The 25,436-nt window shown below is 36.4% G+C and overlaps 3 protein-coding genes across 4 annotated transcripts; all 3 read left to right on the top strand.

The window, feature by feature from the left end:
* The first annotated feature begins 559 nt into the window (after window positions 1-559).
* Window positions 560-3,778, top strand: LOC119690091 (probable ATP-dependent RNA helicase DDX43). Its single transcript, XM_038105082.1, has 8 exons — window positions 560-700; window positions 1,213-1,679; window positions 1,747-1,860; window positions 1,939-2,444; window positions 2,510-2,900; window positions 2,966-3,106; window positions 3,184-3,284; window positions 3,340-3,778. The coding sequence occupies exons 2-8, from the start codon at window positions 1,230-1,232 to the stop codon at window positions 3,620-3,622; spliced, it is 1,986 nt and encodes a 661-aa protein (XP_037961010.1). The 5' UTR covers window positions 560-700; window positions 1,213-1,229; the 3' UTR covers window positions 3,623-3,778.
* Window positions 3,779-9,956: 6,178 nt separating this feature from the next.
* On the top strand, window positions 9,957-13,238 carry LOC119690088 (probable ATP-dependent RNA helicase DDX43). Its single transcript, XM_038105080.1, has 8 exons — window positions 9,957-10,129; window positions 10,634-11,100; window positions 11,168-11,281; window positions 11,360-11,865; window positions 11,931-12,321; window positions 12,387-12,527; window positions 12,605-12,705; window positions 12,760-13,238. Exons 2-8 carry the CDS (start codon window positions 10,651-10,653, stop codon window positions 13,040-13,042), a joined length of 1,986 nt encoding a protein of 661 aa, XP_037961008.1. The 5' UTR covers window positions 9,957-10,129; window positions 10,634-10,650; the 3' UTR covers window positions 13,043-13,238.
* A 7,171-nt stretch (window positions 13,239-20,409) lies between these two features.
* On the top strand, window positions 20,410-23,692 carry LOC119690098 (probable ATP-dependent RNA helicase DDX43). 2 transcript variants are annotated; one of them, XM_038105090.1, is made up of 8 exons: window positions 20,410-20,575; window positions 21,088-21,554; window positions 21,622-21,735; window positions 21,814-22,319; window positions 22,385-22,775; window positions 22,841-22,981; window positions 23,059-23,159; window positions 23,214-23,692. In XM_038105090.1, the coding sequence occupies exons 2-8, from the start codon at window positions 21,105-21,107 to the stop codon at window positions 23,494-23,496; spliced, it is 1,986 nt and encodes a 661-aa protein (XP_037961018.1). In that variant the 5' UTR covers window positions 20,410-20,575; window positions 21,088-21,104; the 3' UTR covers window positions 23,497-23,692. The 2 variants fall into 2 exon arrangements, with proteins under 2 accessions (XP_037961018.1, XP_037961019.1); XM_038105091.1 differs by lacking the exon at window positions 20,410-20,575 and adding an exon at window positions 20,744-21,025.
* The last annotated feature ends 1,744 nt before the right edge of the window (window positions 23,693-25,436 follow it).

Here is a 25,436-nt window from a genome sequence, read left to right on the forward strand (position 1 = left end):
CATACTCATTAGTGATTATAATGTGCAAAACCGGCTAAACGAGACTGTGTGAATGCACTGTTGTCTGTGTTTACAATAGAATTTATAATGTTGTACTTCTTCCAGAAAACTTTTTGGCATATCGATCATTAAACCAGCCATTGCTTGCATTATAAAAGGCATATTTATCGGTTTCTTCACTGTTAAGCGAAACACTGTCAGAAATACGGCTAGATCGTTAATCGAGTCTACTGTTGCACGAAATGGCTGTTAACCGAGGTATAGGTGTATAATTATATAAAGAGACGCTCTTATCAGAATGCTGACCGGTTCATTAATAAGAAACGTCAGCAATGAGTCATACGAAATTGCCAGAACATTGATAAAACTTTTATTATTGAACACATGTAGTATTAAAATTGTATGTGGATTTTTTACATTATTAAATAATGTGCCAATCGGATTGTGTAATCATTTCAAATGAATATTCCTTTGTGAAATTGGTTTGTGCACATAAAGCATAAACCAAATTAATATAGTTACATCAATCTCAAGCAAATCTGTCTATGGGCTGCCAAATATACTTATATTAATTTTGAAAGAACGGGAACGGAACAAGTTTTCTTCTACATTTATTACTTTTTCAAGAGACGCGTCGGTGGTCGAATCGTTTTTTGGCTTGTGTTTTTTCGATTAAGTTTCGGTTTTAGTTTTATTACTGGTATGTATTTTGCTTCATAAAATGCGGGACTTCAAATCGAATATATGTGCAACTTTTTTCAATTAAATATTTTCAATTAATAATGAAATTTTCTAAAAATACTTGTTTGTTTGAGCAATGGTGTTTTTAAGGTTATGTGGCCCTATTTGCAAAAAATAAAATCTGCATTTCACATATTACCATTTTATATAGGAATGAATTTCAGTAAAAGTCACAAGAAACAATAGAGCCACTGCGTGATGAGACTTAAGAAAGTGACAGCATGATTTTCAACATACAAATCAAAAACAAAAAACTGGCATTGCTTTATCTCTCAATAATCCTTATAAGAACACATATTTCTACTTTTAATAGTTAATTTCAAAAACCGTTTCATTTGATATGATTGAGAATTCGTAAATTCGTGAATTCGTGAATTCGTGATTTCGTGAAAATTGGTTCAATTTGAATGTTTGAAATTTAGTTGGTTTTGTGTAAAAATGAATATAATATTGAGGTATTCTTTTTTGTAGGTTTTGCTGACATCAAAATGGATGATTTGGAAATAATGTGGGATGATGATCCACCTGAAAGGAATGTGTATGGAGTTTTAAGTGCAAACATGTCCAATTTGAATGAGATTATAGAAAAATTTCCTACTGACCCAGCTTACATTGGTGCCATAATTGGCCTAAACGGCTCCAACATAAAAAGCATTAAAACAAAGTTCAACGTCAATGTACATATAAATAGTGACAACCATATAGTAACTGTGAAAGGTCGTAATAGAAAAAATGTTGACGATGCCGTTAAATACATTTTGGAAATTATAAAACACTCTGATCAGAAATATAAAAATAAAAATAAAAATAAAAATGTTTCATCTCAAAATCACGAAGTTTCTCACAATCCCAAAGTTGAATTTAAAAAAAAATCATTCGTGCCTCGTTTTAGTGCTTCTTCCAGAAATGACAATATTCAGGTTGCAACTCCGAAATCTGTAAGTATGACGTACATACAACGAGCGTATGGATATAATATAGTAGCTCATAATAAAATTTATTTAGGGAGAAAATGGCGAAAATAGATTAAGTCTACCTACAAAAAATGTATGTATTGGTGGTACTGAAAAGAAGGAAGTATTGCAGCCTATCGATTGGGAATCTCTAAATAGAAAAGTTGTAAGAAAAATATTAACAATCCACAAATGAAGATATCGATTTATTTGTTTTGCCCATATGAAATATTTTTTATTACAGGAAGAATATCGTAAGTTGCAGTGGGCGCATCTTCCAAAGCTGAGAAAAAATTTTTATCAAGAAGTCAAGGAAATCGCTGTTATGACAGAGGAAGAAGTCAATGAAATGCGTTTAGTAAACAACAATATAATTGTTTCACGTTTAAAAACAAGTGAAGATCAAATGTGTCTTGATATACCGAAACCAATATACAAATTCGACCACTGTTTCAAAGATTATCCTGATATACTTGATGAGTTGAAGAAACAAAACTTTACGGAACCATCTCCTATACAAAAGCAAGCATGGCCTATATTATTGAGAGGCGAGGATATGATAGGTATTGCCCAAACAGGAACTGGAAAAACTTTAGCATTTCTGCTTCCTGCTTTGATTCATACTGATGGACAGACTACACCACGTGCGAAACGCAATGGTCCAAATATATTAATTTTAGCTCCAACACGCGAATTAGCACAGCAAATAGCAAAAGAAGTTAACAAGTACTCGTTCCGTGGAATAAAAGCGTAAGTTAAGAAATAATTTAAAACAAATGAATAAAAAAATAAGCAATAATGAAATTCTTATTCAGTGTATGTATTTATGGTGGTGGCAGTCGTCGTGACCAGATTAGAGATTTCAGAGAAGGAGCTGAATGCATAATTTGTACGCCTGGACGTCTTAATGATTTGGTTCAAGCTAAAGTTGTAGATATTACATCGGTTACATATTTAATATTAGACGAAGCGGACCGTATGCTGGATATGGGTTTCGAGCCACAGATTCGAAAAGTTCTACTTGACATACGCCCTGACAGGCAGACCGTCATGACTAGTGCCACCTGGCCACCATGTGTTAGTAGATTGGCCGAAACCTATATGAACAATCCTATTCAGGTATGGGTTGGCTCACTTGATTTAACTGCCACTCATTCTGTGACTCAAAATGTAGAACTCGTGGATGATGCGGACAAATTTAATACGGTAATATTATTTGAAAAGTTAAATAAAGAAAACTTTGAAGAAAAATGTATTTGTTCCTGTTACAGGTCCTGACATTTTTAAAAAACCTTAAATCAAGCGATAAAGTTATTATCTTCTGTTCTAAACGAGCTCGTGCTGACGACTTGTCTAGTGATTTATCTCTGAAAGGCCTGTTAACACAATGTATACATGGTTCTCGTGATCAGGTACATAATACATTAGTTTTATTAGAGTAATGCCTCTGTGCATAAAATTCTTATATACTTAAACAAATTTTCTTTAGGCCGATCGAGAACAAGCACTGGCTGATCTAACCTCAGGTGACATACAAATTTTAATAGCAACAGACGTTGCTTCAAGAGGTTTAGACATTGAAGACATCACGTAAGTGCTTAGTAGTATTAAAAACTGAAGTTGTGAAAAATTTTTTTTTTCTTAGTCATGTTATTAATTTTGATTTTCCGCGTAACATTGAGGAGTATGTTCATCGTGTTGGTAGAACTGGACGCGCTGGGCGAACCGGCACTGCCATAAGTTATATAACACGCTCGGATTGGGCTATTGCAAAGGATCTCATTCGTATTTTGGAAGAAGCTGGCCAAGCAGTTCCAAAAGAACTATACGGAATGTCCAATCGCTTTGACGAGATGAAAAAAAGACGTGGTAAAGATTTTAAAATGGGTAGTCATTTTAATCCTTTTTTTAAACACAGTACACCGTAGTGGTACTCATTTTTAAGATTAACTTAGAAACAGTTAACTTAGTAACTTGACCACAACATTGCATTTTGTTTTTCACATTACATCTTAAATAACCGCAATGTTTGATTCAAATCGATCAGTGTTTTACTTAAATGAACGTTGATCGCTAAAATTTAAAAATAATTAAAAAACTGTTTCTAATGTTATTCGTATAATAATGTACAATATGAAAAACTTGAAATAAAAATTAATATTTTTTCTATTTGAATACAAAACTCTATTTTAGGTTAATTTTTTATATAAAAAATATATACTGTATGTATATATTGTTATACATGAAACTTTGTTCGTTTAATAAATTTAATGAAGTACAACTGTGGGAACGCTTTTTGAAAAACTATGATAATTATATTGTGTTCTTGCTTTTTCATTTATAAGGGTTTCAATTTTTATTTAAAAGTAACATATTTTATTTGAAATATTTTTAAGATGGATATTAATCCTTTGTACAGATAATTGTGTGTGAACGACACATAATATAGTAATAACTTACTATAGATCCTTAATCTGGTTTAGCTTGTTAGCCCTTTGTGTGAATTAGCTTCTGCACTTGTCACCCAAACTAATCGATAAGAGTGATAACAATTACGATTGATTGATTTTTTATTGTATTTCTAAACTTTATTAAAATAATTTAATATGTTTATACAAAATATTATATATAAAAAATATTGAATTATCCTTATTCTCTTCACAGAATCTACAGTTTGCATCCGTAAGTATCCCCAGTATTGTAAGGTGGTGTTTCATTCTACAGTGCCCTGTTAGAATGCCTGTAATGATTCTAAGCTTTTCCTTTGATAGGTTCATACAATCCTGGTATCACTTATTGTTATAGGTACCAATAAGTGATTTGGATTGTTTCAATCCTAGTATATTGTCCCAATTATCCTTTTTATTTCTGTTCTCTTTTATTTTTATGAAAGAAAGTAGCGTATTATTTCCTAGTACACAAGAAGGTTCTAGTACCAACATCGGTGTAGCTGCTCCTTTCCTGGCTAGTTTGTCCGTGTATTCGTTTCCGCGTACGCCAGTATGGCGCGGTAACCAAAAAATCGACACCTGATTTAATTAGCCAAGTACGTTGTTGGTGTTATAACCCGCAGGACCTGTAAGCAGATAAACATGAAAGGAAACACAAGACGATTACATGCGTAGGGAAATAGGATAAAAGTTAGTTGGGTAATGAAGGAGAAGGAGGAGGAAGAGTAGGGAAGAGGTATATATAAATCATCATCCTGGATCCAGCCGGAGAAACTTGGCCACTTCAATGGGGTGAGTCTCAATTGAAATCTCAATTGAGCAAGGACAGTTCTTGTTGCACGAGGAAGAGAGCGTTCATCCGAGGAGATTTCAGGCGGAGACCTATTAAAAACCTTGTTGTCAGACAACCTAGGTCTAGAAGAAGATACTGCATCGGTGTGTTGAGAGCCGTAAGTCCACGTTTATATTCGACCTCACTGATGTTAGCTCCGTTACAAAAGGTGTCGATAGAATTATTAAAAGAAAGGAGAGATCGACGAATGCATCTAGGAAGGAAGGCACTACTAGTCATGACGCCATTTGGATGACCATCTGTGTGGCACGCGAGAAGATATTGCTGGGACAGTAGATAATTGTGCTCTTTTACAAGAAGCATTTTTGATTCTGCATGAAGGTGGTCGTCATGCGACATGCTATGGCAGCCAGTTGCAGCCCGTAATGCCGTGTTTTGACATGATTGGATTTTGGTCCATTGCGTCTCGCAGAGTTGTGGGGTCCATACTGGAGCTGCATAGGCCGCAATAGGACGTCCTATTGCTTTGTATGTACTCAGTAGGGTTTCTTCATCTTTGCCCCATGAACAATCTGCGAGAGCTTTTAACACATTATTACGCGATTTCAGCCGGTCACACATAGCAGACGCATGTGCAGAAAAAGTCAGCATACTGTCGAGTACGACACCCAGGATTTTAGGTTTGGTGGTGGTAGGGATCCTGATTTCACCGATATTTATGGGCAGAGTCAAGAATTCCTCTTTAGTCCAGGAAGTAAAGAGGGAGGATTAGAAAGTGCTTTAATGGTAGTCCACAATTTACCATTTTGGAGGTCGCAATTATCTAAATGTTCCTTCCATTTACTAAGACGATAATCGTCCACCATTTTACGGATGTTATTGTTCAGGATTTTTATGTGTGGATTGGTTGGGTTCAATCTTCGAAGATTGCCGCGTTCTTCAGCAAGAGGCACAGCGTCACTAGGAAAACCTGGTCTAATGGTTTTAATTCTACCTGCTGGGACGGCTGTGGCAGCAGCTTTGATAATTATGCTGCGAAATTGTTTCTCTGCCTTGTTCAAATCAGAGGACAGGGAACTGTTGCTGAAGTCGCGTTCTGAAATATCTTTGAAAAGGGCCCAATTCGCTTTTTTGAAATTCCTGTAGGTTTTCTTGTCAGCCGCAGTGAGGACCTCGATCGATGGAATAGAAATTGTGATGGGAGTGTGATCCGAGCTTAAAGCTATATCAACACTCCAATTCGAGGCAGCGAGAAGCCGAGGGCTTGCGAGACTGACATCAGGAGAGCTGGAACAGGTTGGCGTTACCCTAGTGGAGGAGTCCTCATTTAGAACACCAAAAGAGGGAATGGTGTGCATTCAAATCACCCAGAACAAAACGCGAGTCCTCATCTAGAAGATGTGAAATATTTGGGGTGTGCTGCGGAGGGCAGCTAGAGTTGGATATCAAATAGATATTGATTAGTTCAAGGAACCTTAAAGACCTACCAATGAAAATTTTTAACCCTATAATCTCCAAGTATTCGTCATTAGACGAGGGCAAAGAAAGCTCAAAATGATATGTAGAATCCCGCAACAGAAAAGCAACGCCACCTCCTGCGCCTCTAGGTCGACCTTTACGAATAAGTGTAAAGCCTGAGGGGGGAAAGAGAGGGAAGTTGGGCAAAAGTTTAGTCTCCTGCAGTGCAGCTACTGCAATGTTGTTGGAGGACATGAATGCTGCAATTTCAAATAGTTTCCTTCTTAGACCATTACAGTTGAATTGTAGAATTTTGAGAGGGGATGAACAATTAATTACGGAGACTACGCTAGTACGTTGCAGGTGTGAGTGGTTTTGTGGTGGAATAATAGGCGGAGTTTGGCAGCAATTGCCAATGAAATTTGAATTCCAACCATGATGCGAGACCAATCCGGAGCAAGGTCTAAGGTGACACCAGCCATTACAAGAATTCCAATCACTTGAAGAGTCCTATTGGGGGATGTTAAACGATTCTTGGTCGTCGTTGATGACGAGTGGCTCCGGGACGTAGACCCGACCGTTTGTGGAACCAAGCAGGCCATATAATAGACATGCCAAGGCCATATAATAGACCTCGGCATGTCCAACCTAGATTATACCCTGCATATGAAAGTTTTAGATGAGCTAGACTCTGATCATAAACCGGTTCTATTCATTCTTCCCATGAACTGTTCCATGAACACTATGACCCCTACGTTATCTACCAGCGACTGGAACGCGCTCAAGAACTTGGTAGACGTTAGCTGCATCAAAAACCATCCAGAAACCTCAGAAAAATTGGATAACTGTATACAGAACCTGGCCCATCTATTAAAGCATGCCTCTGATAGCTCCACCCTCAAATATAGGAAACCATACAGTTATTTTAACTTACCGCAGCCTATTAAAAACATGATTAGAAATCAAAATAGAATCCGGAAATTTACTCAAATAACGGGTGACCCGGAGAGCAGAAGGGAGGCCAACCGTCCTTCAAGTGAAATCAGGAAAAAGATTTATATATTTAAAAACGTGAAATAGGGTGAATTTCTCAAGGGTCTTGGAACAGCCTTCTGGGTCATAAATAAGTACTTCAGCCTAAAGCGTAAACCAGTAATACCACCCATCCATAGAGTAACAGGCTTGGTATATACAGATTTAGAAAAAGCCGTGACCTTCACAGACACCCTTGAACTTGAATTCCAGCCCAATGAAGACTTAGAATATGACTCAGAGGAAGAAGAACGTATCTCCGAGGAGGCAAATAATATTTTGGATCAGGAGCCAGATGATGGCACTGCAGTATGCAGTAACGAAGAAATCTCCCAAATTATAGCGAGATTGAAGATTAGGTCGGCACCTGGCCATGATATAATTAACAACAGATGCCTACGTAACCTGCCAGAGAACGCAATCCAGCTTATCACTAACATTATTAATTGTATGCTCAGGCTAGATGAATTTCCTAAGACCTGGAAGCTGGCCACAGTCATTGTCTTCCCTAAACCGGATAATAATGACCTGTCCACGGCACTTCAACTAGCTAGAACGGCCGAAATGATTCAAACAGCCATTAGTGGAAGAAAGTCGACTGGAAAGATCATTTTTGATATTTATAAAGCTTTTGACAAGGTCTGGCATGATGGCCTGATAGTAAAAATGTCTGATCTAGGTGTTCCAGGCAGGCCAACTAAAATCATCGGCAGCTTCTTACGTGAGAGATCCTTTCGCACGAAAATCAACAGCGATCTCTCGTCAATCAGAATTATAGAAACAGGGGTTCCTCAGAGATCTCCACTTTTCCCACTCTCTACAACATTTATACATCTAATATCCCAATGTTAGGTCCATCGATTTTGGTGTTATACGCTGACGACACGTATATGCTATACCTGGATAAATGTGTTCTCAACACAAGCAAAACATTTCAAGAGCATGTTGACGTCAAGATTGATCCGATCAAAGAATACATAAAGGATAGAGCCCTGAAATTATTTACGAAAACTGACAGACTTACTAACACCGCGTTATCGAATCTTAGAATGGTTACGGGCTCCTCGAAGAGGTATGCAGATCTAAGCGTAATTATTGGTAAGTCTGATGAAGTGATAAGATTGATCAAGATTAAGATTGATCCGATCAAAAAATATATGAAGGATATGGACCTGAAATTATTTACGAAAACTGATAGACTTACTAACACCGCGTTATCGAATCTTAGAATGGTTACGGGCTCCTCGAAGAGGTATGCAGATCTTAGGTTAATTATTGCTTAGTTTGATGAAGAGATATACAATAATCCAGTTAGGGCGTAGAGAGGGGTTTTGCAGAAACCTCGCAGTTAATAGAGAGTAAAAGTGCTTAAGTGCACTGACTCAACTGGCTTCAACATATTATGGTAATAGAAATTATAATATATAATAACAGTTGACCGCAACAAATATGCATAGTCATCGCTTGAGTCATTGTCTCCAGTGAGCCGGATATATGGAAAGCCTCTTTCCTTTGATGATGCGATAGCCGACAAAGCAACATTTTTTGCTTCCATTAAATTCAAAAACCTTGCGTCTGTGCATTTTTGCAGTGCGATGTGACGGTTCTCCACATCTATCAGATTCTGAAAGTGTTGCAAAAGAGTTTCATTTATATTATCTTTATTTCTTTCTTTTGCAGGTGTTTCACAGTCATCCGACATAGATATTGGATATAGTGATGTATGTGAAGATCATATTGGATCTGCCGATGGACGTGGAGATGAGCATGGCGGCAGCAACGATGCTTCATTTCATGATGGGCCCTGGAAATACTTTTAGTTGGATGGCGCCTCTCCCGAAACTCTAACTCACTGCTGTTCTTTCGTGATTTTGAATAAACAAACAAGCAAATCAACCATTAGTTTTAAGGGTTGCGTTCGACATTTTTGGTCTTAAATGTGCTGATTTGTAGTAAATGAGCTCCTTTTTAATGAAAGCTCTTTGTATGGTATATCATACTCATTAGTGATTATAATGTGCAAAACCGGCTAAAAACGAGACTGTGTGAATGCACTGTTGTCTGTGTTTACAATAGATAATAATTTATAATGTTGTACTTCTTCCAGAAAACTTTTTGGCATATCGATCATTAAACTAGCCATTGCTTGTATTATAAAAGGCATATTTATCGGTTTCTTCACTGTTAAGCGAAACACTGTCAGAAATACGGCTAGATCGTTAATCGAGTCTACTGTTGCACGAAATGGCTGTTAACCGAGGTATAGGTGTATAATTATATAAAGAGACGCTCTTATCAGAATGCTGACCGGTTCATTAATAAGAAACGTCAGCAATGAGTCATACGAAATTGCCAGAACATTGATAAAATTTTTATTATTGAACACATGTAGTATTAAAATTGTATGTGGATTTTTTACATTATTAAATAATGTGCCAATCGGATTGTGTAATCATTTCAAATGAATATTCCTTTGTGAAATTGGTTTGTGCACATAAAGCATAAACCAAATTAATATAGTTACATCAATCTCAAGCAAATCTGTGTATGGGCTGCCAAATATACTTATATTAATTTTGAAAGAACGGGAACGGAACAAGTTTTCTTCTACATTTATTACTTTTTCAAGAGACGCGTCGGTGGTCGAATCGTTTTTTGGCTTGTGTTTTTTCGATTAAGTTTCGGTTTTAGTTTTATTACTGGTATGTATTTTGCTTCATAAAATGCGGGACTTCAAATCGAATATATGTGCAACTTTTTTCAATTAAATATTTTCAATTAATAATGAAATTTTCTAAAAATACTTGTTTGTTTGAGCAATGGTGTTTTTAAGGTTATGTGACCCTATTTGCAAAAAATAAAATCTGCATTTCACATATTACCATTTTATATAGGAATGAATTTCAGTAAAAGTCACAAGAAACAATAGAGCCACTGCGTGATGAGACTTAAGAAAGTGACAGCATGATTTTCAACATACAAATCAAAAACAAAAAACTGGCATTGCTTTATCTCTCAATAATCCTTATAAGAACACATATTTCTACTTTTAATAGTTAATTTCAAAAACCGTTTCATTTGATATGATTGAGAATTCGTAAATTCGTGAATTCGTGATTTCGTTAAAATTGGTTCAATTTGAATGTTTGAAATTTAGTTGGTTTTGTGTAAAAATGAATATAAATATAAGGTATTCTTTTTTGTAGGTTTTGCTGACATCAAAATGGATGATTTGGAAATAATGTGGGATGATGATCCACCTGAAAGGAATGTGTATGGAGTTTTAAGTGCAAACATGTCCAATTTGAATGAGATTATAGAAAAATTTCCTACTGACCCAGCTTACATTGGTGCCATAATTGGCCTAAACGGCTCCAACATAAAAAGCATTAAAACAAAGTTCAACGTCAATGTACATATAAATAGTGACAACCATATAGTAACTGTGAAAGGTCGTAATAGAAAAAATGTTGACGATGCCGTTAAATACATTTTGGAAATTATAAAACACTCTGATCAGAAATATAAAAATAAAAATAAAAATAAAAATGTTTCATCTCAAAATCACGAAGTTTCTCACAATCCCAAAGTTGAATTTAAAAAAAAATCATTCGTGCCTCGTTTTAGTGCTTCTTCCAGAAATGACAATATTCAGGTTGCAACTCCGAAATCTGTAAGTATGACGTACATACAACGAGCGTATGGATATAATATAGTAGCTCATAATAAAATTTATTTAGGGAGAAAATGGCGAAAATAGATTAAGTCTACCTACAAAAAATGTATGTATTGGTGGTACTGAAAAGAAGGAAGTATTGCAGCCTATCGATTGGGAATCTCTAAATAGAAAAGTTGTAAGAAAAATATTAACAATCCACAAATGAAGATATCGATTTATTTGTTTTGCCCATATGAAATATTTTTTATTACAGGAAGAATATCGTAAGTTGCAGTGGGCGCATCTTCCAAAGCTGAGAAAAAATTTTTATCAAGAAGTCAAGGAAATCGCTGTTATGACAGAGGAAGAAGTCAATGAAATGCGTTTAGTAAACAACAATATAATTGTTTCACGTTTAAAAACAAGTGAAGATCAAATGTGTCTTGATATACCGAAACCAATATACAAATTCGACCACTGTTTCAAAGATTATCCTGATATACTTGATGAGTTGAAGAAACAAAACTTTACGGAACCATCTCCTATACAAAAGCAAGCATGGCCTATATTATTGAGAGGCGAGGATATGATAGGTATTGCCCAAACAGGAACTGGAAAAACTTTAGCATTTCTGCTTCCTGCTTTGATTCATACTGATGGACAGACTACACCACGTGCGAAACGCAATGGTCCAAATATATTAATTTTAGCTCCAACACGCGAATTAGCACAGCAAATAGCAAAAGAAGTTAACAAGTACTCGTTCCGTGGAATAAAAGCGTAAGTTAAGAAATAATTTAAAACAAATGAATAAAAAAATAAGCAATAATGAAATTCTTATTCAGTGTATGTATTTATGGTGGTGGCAGTCGTCGTGACCAGATTAGAGATTTCAGAGAAGGAGCTGAATGCATAATTTGTACGCCTGGACGTCTTAATGATTTGGTTCAAGCTAAAGTTGTAGATATTACATCGGTTACATATTTAATATTAGACGAAGCGGACCGTATGCTGGATATGGGTTTCGAGCCACAGATTCGAAAAGTTCTACTTGACATACGCCCTGACAGGCAGACCGTCATGACTAGTGCCACCTGGCCACCATGTGTTAGTAGATTGGCCGAAACCTATATGAACAATCCTATACAGGTATGGGTTGGCTCACTTGATTTAACTGCCACTCATTCTGTGACTCAAAATGTAGAACTCGTGGATGATGCGGACAAATTTAATACGGTAATATTATTTGAAAAGTTAAATAAAGAAAACTTTGAAGAAAAATGTATTTGTTCCTGTTACAGGTCCTGGCATTTTTAGAAAACCTTAAATCAAGCGATAAAGTTATTATCTTCTGTTCTAAACGAGCTCGTGCTGACGACTTGTCTAGTGATTTATCTCTGAAAGGCCTGTTAACACAATGTATACATGGTTCTCGTGATCAGGTACATAATACATTAGTTTTATTAGAGTAATGCCTCTGTGCATAAGATTCTTATAAACTCAAACAAATTTTCTTTAGGCCGATCGAGAACAAGCACTGGCTGATCTAACCTCAGGTGACATACAAATTTTAATAGCAACAGACGTTGCTTCAAGAGGTTTAGACATTGAAGACATCACGTAAGTGCTTAGTAGTATTAAAAACCGAAGTTGTGAAAAATTTTTTTTTCTTAGTCATGTTATTAATTTTGATTTTCCGCGTAACATTGAGGAGTATGTTCATCGTGTTGGTAGAACTGGACGCGCTGGGCGAACCGGCACTGCCATAAGTTATATAACACGCTCGGATTGGGCTATTGCAAAGGATCTCATTCGTATTTTGGAAGAAGCTGGCCAAGCAGTTCCAAAAGAACTATACGGAATGTCCAATCGCTTTGACGAGATGAAAAAAAGACGTGGTAAAGATTTTAAAATGGGTAGTCATTTTAATCCTTTTTTTAAACACAGTACACCGTAGTGGTACTCATTTTTAAGATTAACTTAGAAACAGTTAACTTAGTAACTTGACCACAACATTGCATTTTGTTTTTCACATTACATCTTAAATAACCGCAATGTTTGATTCAAATCGATCAGTGTTTTACTTAAATGAACGTTGATCGCTAAAAATTAAAAATAATTAAAAAACTGTTTCTAATGTTATTCGAATAATACTGTACAATATGAAAAACTTGAAATAAAATTAAATAAAAATTAATAGTACTTCTATTTGAATACAAAACTCTATTTTAGGTTAATTTTTTATATAAAAAATATATACTGTATGTATATATTGTTATACATGAAACTTTGTTCGTTTAATAAATTTAATGAAGTACAACTGTGTGAACGCTTTTTGAAAAACTATGATAATTATATTGTGTTCTTGCTTTTTCATTTATAAGGATTTCAATTTTTATTTAAAAATAACATATTTTATTTGAAATATTTTTAAGATGGATATTAATCCTTTGTACAGATAATTGTGTGTGAACGACACATAATATAGTAATAACTTATTATAGATCCTTAATCTGGTTTAGCTTGATAGCCCTTTGTGTGAATTAGCTTCTGCACTTTTCACCCAAACTAATCGATAAGAGTGATAACAATTACGATTGATTTTTATTGTATTTCTAAACTTTATTAAAACAATTTAATATGTTTATACAAAATATTATATATATAAAAATATTGAATTATCCTTATTCTCTTCACAGAATCTACAGTTTGCATCCGTAAGTATCCCCAGTATTGTAAGGTAGTGTTTTAATCTACAGTGCCCTGTTAGAATGCCTGTAATGATTCTAAGCTTTTCCTTTGGTAGGTTCATACAATCCTGGTATCACTTATTGTTATAGGTACCAATAAGTGATTTGGATTGTTTCAATCCTAGTATATTATCCCAATTATCCTTTTTATTTCTGTTCTCTTTTATTTTTATGAAAGAAAGTAGCGTATTATTTCCTAGTACACAAGAAGGTTCTAGTACCAACATCGGTGTAGCTGCTCCTTTCCTGGCTAGTTTGTCCGTGTATTCGTTTCCGCGTACGCCAGTATGTCGCGGTAACCAAAAAATCGACACCTGATTTAATTAGCCAAGCAGATTTAGCTTATCAAGGCAGTCTAGCACCAGTCTTGAGGTCACCTGAATCAAGATTACATCGCATGAAAGTTGTGACCTGTAATGCAAATTCCATAACAAACAAGAAACAGGAAGTTATACAATTTCTTCATGATTTCGAAACAGACAATATGGTTCTGCAATAGACTTTCCTTAAACCCTTAATGCAGCTAAAAATCCCTAACTACATCATTAACATATCAGACATGGTCTAAAGAAGAGGAGGGGCACTGCTATCCTTATTAGGAGAAACATCAACCACTACCTCAGAATTAACAACTTACAATCGCTCGAAGCTACTACTTAAATGCCCAACGGATAATATCATCTTTACCTCAGTTTATACACCGCCAAACGTGAAAACCTACCTAATGGACCTAGCAACACTGATCAGTAACAACTTACCCACATTCCTTACTGAAGACTTGAATAGTTATCACAGAAACTGGGGTGATAGAAGTACGAATAGGGCCGCAAGAAAAATTTTCCAGTTTGTTGTAACCATCATATGCTACAACTCCATACGCGTAACGAGCCAACTCACTACGGCAGTGGAGCAGGCCATATGTTGTTGGTGTTATAAGCCGCAGGACCTGTAAGCAGATAAACATGAAAGGAAACACAAGACGATTACATGCGTAGGGAAATAGGATAAAAGTTAGTTGGGTAATGAAGGAGAAGGAGGAGGAAGAGTAGGGAAGAGGTATATATAAATCATCATCCTGGATCCAGCCGGAGAAACCTGGCCACTTCAATGGGGTGAGTCCAAAGGTTAATTGGACGAAGATTTGTGTGTGCAGAAATACATGAAAACAGATGGGCGACGTCATGGGGAGAAGAACTGCAGTTGGGGCACACATTGTGGATGGACGTATTTAAGCGAGACAAGTAATTGTTTAGCACTCGGCTATGTCCTGATCTCAATTGAGCAAGAACAGTTCTTGTTGCACGAGGAAGAGAGCGTTCATCCGAGGAGATTTCAGGCGGAGACCTATTAAAAACCTTGTTGTCAGACAACCCAGGTCTAGAAGAAGATACTGCATCGGTGTGTTGAGAGCCGTAAGTCCACGTTTATATTCGACCTCACTGATGTTAGCTCCGTTGCAAAAGGTATCGATAGAATTATTAAAAGAAAGGAGAGATCGACGAATGCATCTAGAAGGGAAGGCACTACTAGCCATGACGCCATTGGGGTGACCATCTATGTGGCACGCGAGAAGATATTGCTTGGACAGTAGATAATTGTGCTCTTTTACAAGAAGCATTTTTGATTCTGCATGAAGGTGGTCGTCATGCGACATGCTATGGCAACCAGTTACAACCCGTAATGCCGTGTTTTGACATGATTGGATTTTGGTCCATTGCATCTCGCAGAGTTGTGGGGTCCATACTGGAGCTGCATAGGCCGCAATAGGACGTCCTATTGCTTTGTATGTACTCAGTAGGGTTTCTTTATCTTTGCCCCATGAACAACCTGCGAGAGCTTTTAACACATTATTACGCGATTTCAGCCGGTCACACATAGCAGACGCATGTGCAGAAAAAGTCAGCATACTGTCGAGTACGACACCCAGGATTTTAGGTTTGGTGGTGGTAGGGATCCTGATTTCACCGATATTTATGGGCAGAGTCAAGAATTCCTCTTTAGCCCAGGAAGTAAAGAGGGAGGATTAGAAAGTGCTTTAATGGTAGTCCACAATTTACCATTTTGGAGGTCGCAATTATCTAAATGTTCCTTCCATTTACTAAGACGATAATCGTCCACCATTTTACGGATGTTATTGTTCAGGATTTTTATGTGTGGATTGGTTGGGTTCAATCTTCGAAGATTGCCGCGTTCTTCAGCAAGAGGCACAGCGTCACTAGGAAAACCTGGTCTAATGGTTTTAATTCTACCTGCTGGGACGGCTGTGGCGGCAGCTTTGATAATTATGCTGCGAAATTGTTTCTCTGCCTTGTTCAAATCAGAGGACAGGGAACTGTTGCTGAAGTCGCGTTCTGAAATATCTTTGAAAAGGGCCCAATTCGCTTTTTGAAATTCCTGTAGGTTTTCTTGTCAGCCGCAGTGAGGACCTCGATCGATGGAATAGAAATTGTGATGGGAGTGTGATCAGAGCTTAAAGCTATATCAACACTCCAATTCGAGGCAGCGAGAAGCAGAGGGCTTGCGAGACTGACATCAGGAGAGCTGGAACAAGTTGGCGTTACCCTAGTGGAGGAGTTCTCATTTAGAACACTAAAAGAGGGAATGGTGTGCATTCAAATCACCCAGAACAAAACGCGAGTCCTCATCTAGAAGATGTGAAATATTTGGGGTGTGCTGCGGAGGGCAGCTAGAGTTGGGTAGCTAATATATATTGATTAGTTCAAGGAACCTTAAAGACCTACCAATGAAAATTTTTAACCCTATAATCTCCAAGTATTCGTCATTAGACGAGGGCAAAGAAAGCTCAAAATGATATGTAGAATCCCGCAACAGAAAAGCAACGCCACCTCCTGCGCCTCTAGGTCGACCTTTACGAATAAGTGTAAAGCCTGAGGGGGGAAAGAGAGGGGAGTTGGGCAAAAGTTTAATCTCCTGCAGTGCAGCTACTGCAATGTTGTTGGAGAACATGAATGCTGCAATTTCAAATAGTTTCCTTCTTAGACCATTACAGTTGAACTGTAGAATTTTGAGAGGGGATGAACAATTAATTACGGAGACTACGCTAGTGCGTTGCAGGTGTGAGTGGTTTTGTGGTGGAATAATAGGCGGAGTTTGGCAGCAATTGCCAATGAAATTTGAATTCCAACCATGATGCGAGACCAATCCGGAGCAAGGTCTAAGGTGACACCAGCCATTACAAGAATTGCAACGGACGGAGATGGTGTTCCTAGAGATTACTCTTTTACACACAGTGTAAAGCCAAGTGGTAGGAGAATTAGAAGAGGCATTGGTTGGAGAAGGACTGCCAAAGGTCGACGAAGAAGGAGATTGTCTATGTAGAGGTGCTGAAGGACAGCAAGCTCTTTTAAAAGCAGGATTCCAATCACTTGAGGAGTCCTATTGGGGGATGTTAAACGATTCTTGGTCGTCGTTGATGACGAGTGGCTCCGGGACGTAGACTCGACCGTTTGTGGAACCAAGCAGGCCATATAATAGACATGCCAAGGCCATATAATAGACCTCGGCATGTCCAACCTAGATTATACCGTGCATATGAAAGTTTTAGATGAGCTAGACTCTGATCATAAACCGGTTCTATTCATTCTTCCCATAAACTGTCCCATGAACACTATGACCCCTACGTTATCTACCAGCGACTGGAACGCGCTCAAGAACTTAGTAGACGTTAGCTGCATCAAAAACCATCCAGAAGCCTTAGAAAAATTGGATAACTGTATACAGAACCTGGCCCATCTATTAAAGCATGCCTTTGATAGCTCCACCCTCAAATATAGGAAACCATACAGTTATTTTAACTTACCGCAGCCTTTTAAAAACATGATTAGAAATCAAAATAGAATCCGGAAATTTACTCAAATAACTTGTGACCCGGAGAGCAGAAGGGAGGCCAACCGTCCTTCAAATGAAATCAGGAAAAAGATTTATATATTTAAAAACGTGAAATAGGGTGAATTTCTCAACGGCCTTGGAACAGCCTTTTGGGTCATAAATAAATACTTCAGCCTGAAGCGTAAACCAGTAATACCACCCATCCATAGAGGAACAGGCTTGGTATATACAGATTTAGAAAAAGCCGTGACCTTCACAGACACCCTTGAACTTCAATTCCAGCCCAATGAAGACTTAGAATATGACTCAGAGGAAGAAGAACGCATCTCCGAGGAGGCAAATAATATTTTGGATCAGGAGCCAGATGATGGCACTGCAGTATGCAGTAACGAAGAAATCTCCCAAATTATAGCGAGATTGAAGATTAGGTCGGCACCTGGCCATGATATAATTAACAACAGATGCCTACGTAACCTGCCAGAGAACGCAATCCAGCTTATCACTAACATTATTAATTGTATGCTCAGGCTAGATGAATTTCCTAAGACCTGGAAGCTGGCCACAGTCATTGTCTTCCCTAAACCGGATAATAATGACCTGTCCAAGGCACTTCAACTAGCTAGAACGGCGGAAATGATTCAAACAGCCCTTAGTGGAAGAAAGTCGACTGGAAAGATCATTTTTGATATTTATAAAGCTTTTGACAAGGTCTGGCATGATGGCCTGATAGTAAAATGTCTGATCTAGGTGTTCCAGGCAGGCCAACTAAAATCATCGGCAGCTTCTTACGTGAGAGATCCTTTCGCACGAAAATCAACAGCAATCTCTCGTCAATCAGAAGCAGGGGTTCCTCAGAGATCTCCATTTTTCCCACTCTCTACAACATTTATACATCTAATATCCCAATGTTAGGTCCATCGATTTTGGTGTTATACGCTGACGACACGTATATGCTACACCTGGATAAATGTGCTCTCAACATAAGCAAAACATTTCAAGAGCATGTAGACGTCAAGATTGATCCGATCAAAAACTACATAAAGGATAGAGCCCTGAAATTATTTACGAAAACTGATAGACTTACTAACACCGCGTTATCGAATCTTAGAATGGTTACGGGCTCCTCGAAGAGGTATGCAGATCTAAGCGTAATTATTGGTAAGTCTGATGAAGTGATAAGATTGATCAAGATTAAGATTGATCCGTTCAAAAAATATATGAAGGATATGGACCTGAAATTATTTACGAAAACTGACAGACTTACTAACACCGCGTTATCGAATCTTAGAATGGTTACGGGCTCCTCAGAGAAGTATGCAGATCTTAGGTTAATTATTGCTTAGTTTGATGAAGAGATATACAATAATCCAGTTAGGGCGTAGAGAGGGGTTTTGCAGAAACCTCGCAGTTAATAGAGAGTAAAAGTGCTTAAGTGCACTGACTCAACTGGCTTCAACATATTATGGTAATAGAAATTATAATATATAATAGCAGTTGACCGCAACAAATATACATAGTCATCGCTTGAGTCATTGTCTCCAGTGAGCCGGGTATATGGAAAGCCTCTTTCCTTTGATGATGCGATACGCGACAAAGCAACATTTTTTGCTTCCATTAAATTCAAAAACCTTGCGTCTGTGCATTTTTGCAGTGCGATGTGACGGTTCTCCACATCTATCAGATTCTGAAAGTGTTGCAAAAGAGTTTCATTTATATTATCTTTATTTCTTTCTTTTGCAGGTGTTTCACAGTCATCCGACATAGATATTGGATATAGCGATGTATGTGAAGATCATATTGGATCTGCCGATGGACGTGGAGATGAGCATGGCGGCAGTAACGATGCTTCATTTCATGATGGGCCCTGTTGTGATTAATAGACAAGTTCATTTTTTTAAAAAAACCGATACAAATTTGTAAAAACATACCTGAAATACTTTTGCATACTGATTTTGTAATGGTATGTATAAATAAATTATTCAGTAATCTTTTTAATACATGGAAATACTTTTAGTTGGATGGCGCCTCTCTCGAAACTCTAACTCACTGCTGTTCTTTCCTGATTTTAAATAAACAAACAAGCAAATCAACCATTAGTTTTAAGGGTTGCGTTCGACATTTTTGGTCTTAAATGTGCTGATTTGTAGTAAATGAGCTCCTTTTTAATGAAAGCTCTTTGTATGGTATATCATACTCATTAGTGATTATAATGTGCAAAACCGGCTAAACGAGACTGTGTGAATGCACTGTTGTCTGTGTTTACAATAGAATTTATAATGTTGTACTTCTTCCAGAAAACTTTTTGGCATATCGATCATTAAACCAGCCATTGCTTGCATTATAAAAGGCATATTTATCGGTTTCTTCACTGTTAAGCGAAACACTGTCAGAAATACGGCTAGATCGTTAATCGAGTCTACTGTTGCACGAAATGGCTGTTAACCGAGGTATAGGTGTATAATTATATAAAGAGACGCTCTTATCAGAATGCTGACCGGTTCATTAATAAGAAACGTCAGCAATGAGTCATACGAAATTGCCAGAACATTGATAAAATTTTTATTATTGAACACATGTAGTATTAAAATTGTATGTGGATTTTTTACATTATTAAATAATGTGCCAATCGGATTGTGTAATCATTTCAAATGAATATTCCTTTGTGAAATTGGTTTGTGCACATAAAGCATAAACCAAATTACTATATAGTTGCATCAATCTCAAGCAAATCTGTGTATGGGCTGCCAAATATACTTATATTAATTTTGAAAGAACGGGAACGGAACAAGTTTTCTTCTACATTAATTACTTTTTCAAGAGACGCGTCGGTGGTCGAATCGTTTTTTGGCTTGTGTTTTTTCGATTAAGTTTCGGTTTTAGTTTTATTACTGGTATGTATTTTGCTTCATAAAATGCGGGACTTCAAATCGAATATATGTGCAACTTTTTTCAATTAAATATTTTCAATTAATCTTGAAATTTTCTAAAAATACTTGTTTCTTTGAGCAATGGTGTTTTTAAGGTTATGTGACCCTATTTGCAAAAAATAAAATCTGCATTTCACATATTACCATTTTATATAAGAATGAATTTCAGTAAAAGTCACAAGAAACAATAGAGCCACTGCGTGATGAGACTTAAGAAAGTGACAGTATGATTTTCAACATACAAATCAAAAACAAAAAACTGGCATTGCTTTATCTCTCAATAATCCTTATAAGAACACATATTTCTACTTTTAATAGTTAATTTCAAAAACCGTTTCATTTGATATGATTGAGAATTCGTAAATTCGTGAATTCGTGAATTCGTGATTTCGTGAAAATTGGCTCAATTTGAATGTTTGAAATTTAGTTGGTTTTGTGTAAAAATGAATATAATATTGAGGTATTCTTTTTTGTAGGTTTTGCTGACATCAAAATGGATGATTTGGAAATAATGTGGGATGATGATCCACCTAAAAGGAATGTGTATGGAGTTTTAAGTGCAAACATGTCCAATTTGAATGAGATTATAGAAAAATTTCCTACTGACCCAGCTTACATTGGTGCCATAATTGGCCTAAACGGCTCCAACATAAAAAGCATTAAAACAAAGTTCAACGTCAATGTACATATAAATAGTGACAACCATATAGTAACTGTGAAAGGTCGTAATAGAAAAAATGTTGACGATGCCGTTAAATACATTTTGGAAATTATAAAACACTCTGATCAGAAATATAAAAATAAAAATAAAAATAAAAATGTTTCATCTCAAAATCACGAAGTTTCTCACAATCCCAAAGTTGAATTTAAAAAAAAATCATTCGTGCCTCGTTTTAGTGCTTCTTCCAGAAATGACAATATTCAGGTTGCAACTCCGAAATCTGTAAGTATGACGTACATACAACGAGCGTATGGATATAATATAGTAGCTCATAATAAAATTTATTTAGGGAGAAAATGGCGAAAATAGATTAAGTCTACCTACAAAAAATGTATGTATTGGTGGTACTGAAAAGAAGGAAGTATTGCAGCCTATCGATTGGGAATCTCTAAATAGAAAAGTTGTAAGAAAAATATTAACAATCCACAAATGAAGATATCGATTTATTTGTTTTGCCCATATGAAATATTTTTTATTACAGGAAGAATATCGTAAGTTGCAGTGGGCGCATCTTCCAAAGCTGAGAAAAAATTTTTATCAAGAAGTCAAGGAAATCGCTGTTATGACAGAGGAAGAAGTCAATGAAATGCGTTTAGTAAACAACAATATAATTGTTTCACGTTTAAAAACAAGTGAAGATCAAATGTGTCTTGATATACCGAAACCAATATACAAATTCGACCACTGTTTCAAAGATTATCCTGATATACTTGATGAGTTGAAGAAACAAAACTTTACGGAACCATCTCCTATACAAAAGCAAGCATGGCCTATATTATTGAGAGGCGAGGATATGATAGGTATTGCCCAAACAGGAACTGGAAAAACTTTAGCATTTCTGCTTCCTGCTTTGATTCATACTGATGGACAGACTACACCACGTGCGAAACGCAATGGTCCAAATATATTAATTTTAGCTCCAACACGCGAATTAGCACAGCAAATAGCAAAAGAAGTTAACAAGTACTCGTTCCGTGGAATAAAAGCGTAAGTTAAGAAATAATTTAAAACAAATGAATAAAAAAATAAGCAATAATGAAATTCTTATTCAGTGTATGTATTTATGGTGGTGGCAGTCGTCGTGACCAGATTAGAGATTTCAGAGAAGGAGCTGAATGCATAATTTGTACGCCTGGACGTCTTAATGATTTGGTTCAAGCTAAAGTTGTAGATATTACATCGGTTACATATTTAATATTAGACGAAGCGGACCGTATGCTGGATATGGGTTTCGAGCCACAGATTCGAAAAGTTCTACTTGACATACGCCCTGACAGGCAGACCGTCATGACTAGTGCCACCTGGCCACCATGTGTTAGTAGATTGGCCGAAACCTATATGAACAATCCTATACAGGTATGGGTTGGCTCACTTGATTTAACTGCCACTCATTCTGTGACTCAAAATGTAGAACTCGTGGATGATGCGGACAAATTTAATACGGTAATATTATTTGAAAAGTTAAATAAAGAAAACTTTGAAGAAAAATGTATTTGTTCCTGTTACAGGTCCTGACATTTTTAAAAAACCTTAAATCAAGCGATAAAGTTATTATCTTCTGTTCTAAACGAGCTCGTGCTGACGACTTGTCTAGTGATTTATCTCTGAAAGGCCTGTTAACACAATGTATACATGGTTCTCGTGATCAGGTACATAATACATTAGTTTTATTAGAGTAATGCCTCTGTGCATAAGATTCTTATAAACTCAAACAAATTTTCTTTAGGCCGATCGAGAACAAGCACTGGCTGATCTAACCTCAGGTGACATACAAATTTTAATAGCAACAGACGTTGCTTCAAGAGGTTTAGACATTGAAGACATCACGTAAGTGCTTAGTAGTATTAAAAACCGAAGTTGTGAAAAATTTTTTTTTCTTAGTCATGTTATTAATTTTGATTTTCCGCGTAACATTGAGGAGTATGTTCATCGTGTTGGTAGAACTGGACGCGCTGGGCGAACCGGCACTGCCATAAGTTATATAACACGCTCGGATTGGGCTATTGCAAAGGATCTCATTCGTATTTTGGAAGAAGCTGGCCAAGCAGTTCCAAAAGAACTATACGGAATGTCCAATCGCTTTGACGAGATGAAAAAAAGACGTGGTAAAGATTTTAAAATGGGTAGTCATTTTAATCCTTTTTTTAAACACAGTACACCGTAGTGGTACTCATTTTTAAGATTAACTTAGAAACAGTTAACTTAGTAACTTGACCACAACATTGCATTTTGTTTTTCACATTACATCTTAAATAACCGCAATGTTTGATTCAAATCGATCAGTGTTTTACTTAAATGAACGTTGATCGCTAAAAATTAAAAATAATTAAAAAACTGTTTCTAATGTTATTCGAATAATACTGTACAATATGAAAAACTTGAAATAAAATTAAATAAAAATTAATAGTACTTCTATTTGAATACAAAACTCTATTTTAGGTTAATTTTTTATATAAAAAATATATACTGTATGTATATATTGTTATACATGAAACTTTGTTCGTTTAATAAATTTAATGAAGTACAACTGTGGGAACGCTTTTTGAAAAACTATGATAATTATATTGTGTTCTTGCTTTTTCATTTATAAGGATTTCAATTTTTATTTAAAAATAACATATTTTATTTGAAATATTTTTAAGATGGATATTAATCCTTTGTACAGATAATTGTGTGTGAACGACACATAATATAGTAATAACTTATTATAGATCCTTAATCTGGTTTAGCTTGATAGCCCTTTGTGTGAATTAGCTTCTGCACTTTTCACCCAAACTAATCGATAAGAGTGATAACAATTACGATTGATTTTTATTGTATTTCTAAACTTTATTAAAACAATTTAATATGTTTATACAAAATATTATATATATAAAAATATTGAATTATCCTTATTCTCTTCACAGAATCTACAGTTTGCATCCGTAAGTATCCCCAGTATTGTAAGGTAGTGTTTTAATCTACAGTGCCCTGTTAGAATGCCTGTAATGATTCTAAGCTTTTCCTTTGGTAGGTTCATACAATCCTGGTATCACTTATTGTTATAGGTACCAATAAGTGATTTGGATTGTTTCAATCCTAGTATATTATCCCAATTATCCTTTTTATTTCTGTTCTCTTTTATTTTTATGAAAGAAAGTAGCGTATTATTTCCTAGTACACAAGAAGGTTCTAGTACCAACATCGGTGTAGCTGCTCCTTTCCTGGCTAGTTTGTCCGTGTATTCGTTTCCGCGTACGCCAGTATGTCGCGGTAACCAAAAAATCGACACCTGATTTAATTAGCCAAGCAAATTTAGCTTATCAAGGCAGTCTAGCACCAGTCTTGAGGTCACCTGAATCAAGATTACATCGCATGAAAGTTGTGACCTGTAATGCAAATTCCATAACAAACAAGAAACAGGAAGTTATACAATTTCTTCATGATTTCGAAACAGACAATATGGTTCTGCAATAGACTTTCCTTAAACCCTTAATGCAGCTAAAAATCCCTAACTACATCATTAACATATCAGACATGGTCTAAAGAAGAGGAGGGGCACTGCTATCCTTATTAGGAGAAACATCAACCACTACCTCAGAATTAACAACTTACAATCGCTCGAAGCTACTACTTAAATGCCCAACGGATAATATCATCTTTACCTCAGTTTATACACCGCCAAACGTGAAAACCTACCTAATGGACCTAGCAACACTGATCAGTAACAACTTACCCACATTCCTTACTGAAGACTTGAATAGTTATCACAGAAACTGGGGTGATAGAAGTACGAATAGGGCCGCAAGAAAAATTTTCCAGTTTGTTGTAACCATCATATGCTACAACTCCATACGCGTAACGAGCCAACTCACTACGGCAGTGGAGCAGGCCATATGTTGTTGGTGTTATAAGCCGCAGGACCTGTAAGCAGATAAACATGAAAGGAAACACAAGACGATTACATGCGTAGGGAAATAGGATAAAAGTTAGTTGGGTAATGAAGGAGAAGGAGGAGGAAGAGTAGGGAAGAGGTATATATAAATCATCATCCTGGATCCAGCCGGAGAAACCTGGCCACTTCAATGGGGTGAGTCCAAAGGTTAATTGGACGAAGATTTGTGT

This window comes from Teleopsis dalmanni, chromosome X (genome assembly GCF_002237135.1).
Source record: "Teleopsis dalmanni isolate 2A chromosome X, ASM223713v2, whole genome shotgun sequence".
Taxonomy (NCBI): Eukaryota; Metazoa; Arthropoda; class Insecta; order Diptera; family Diopsidae; genus Teleopsis; species Teleopsis dalmanni.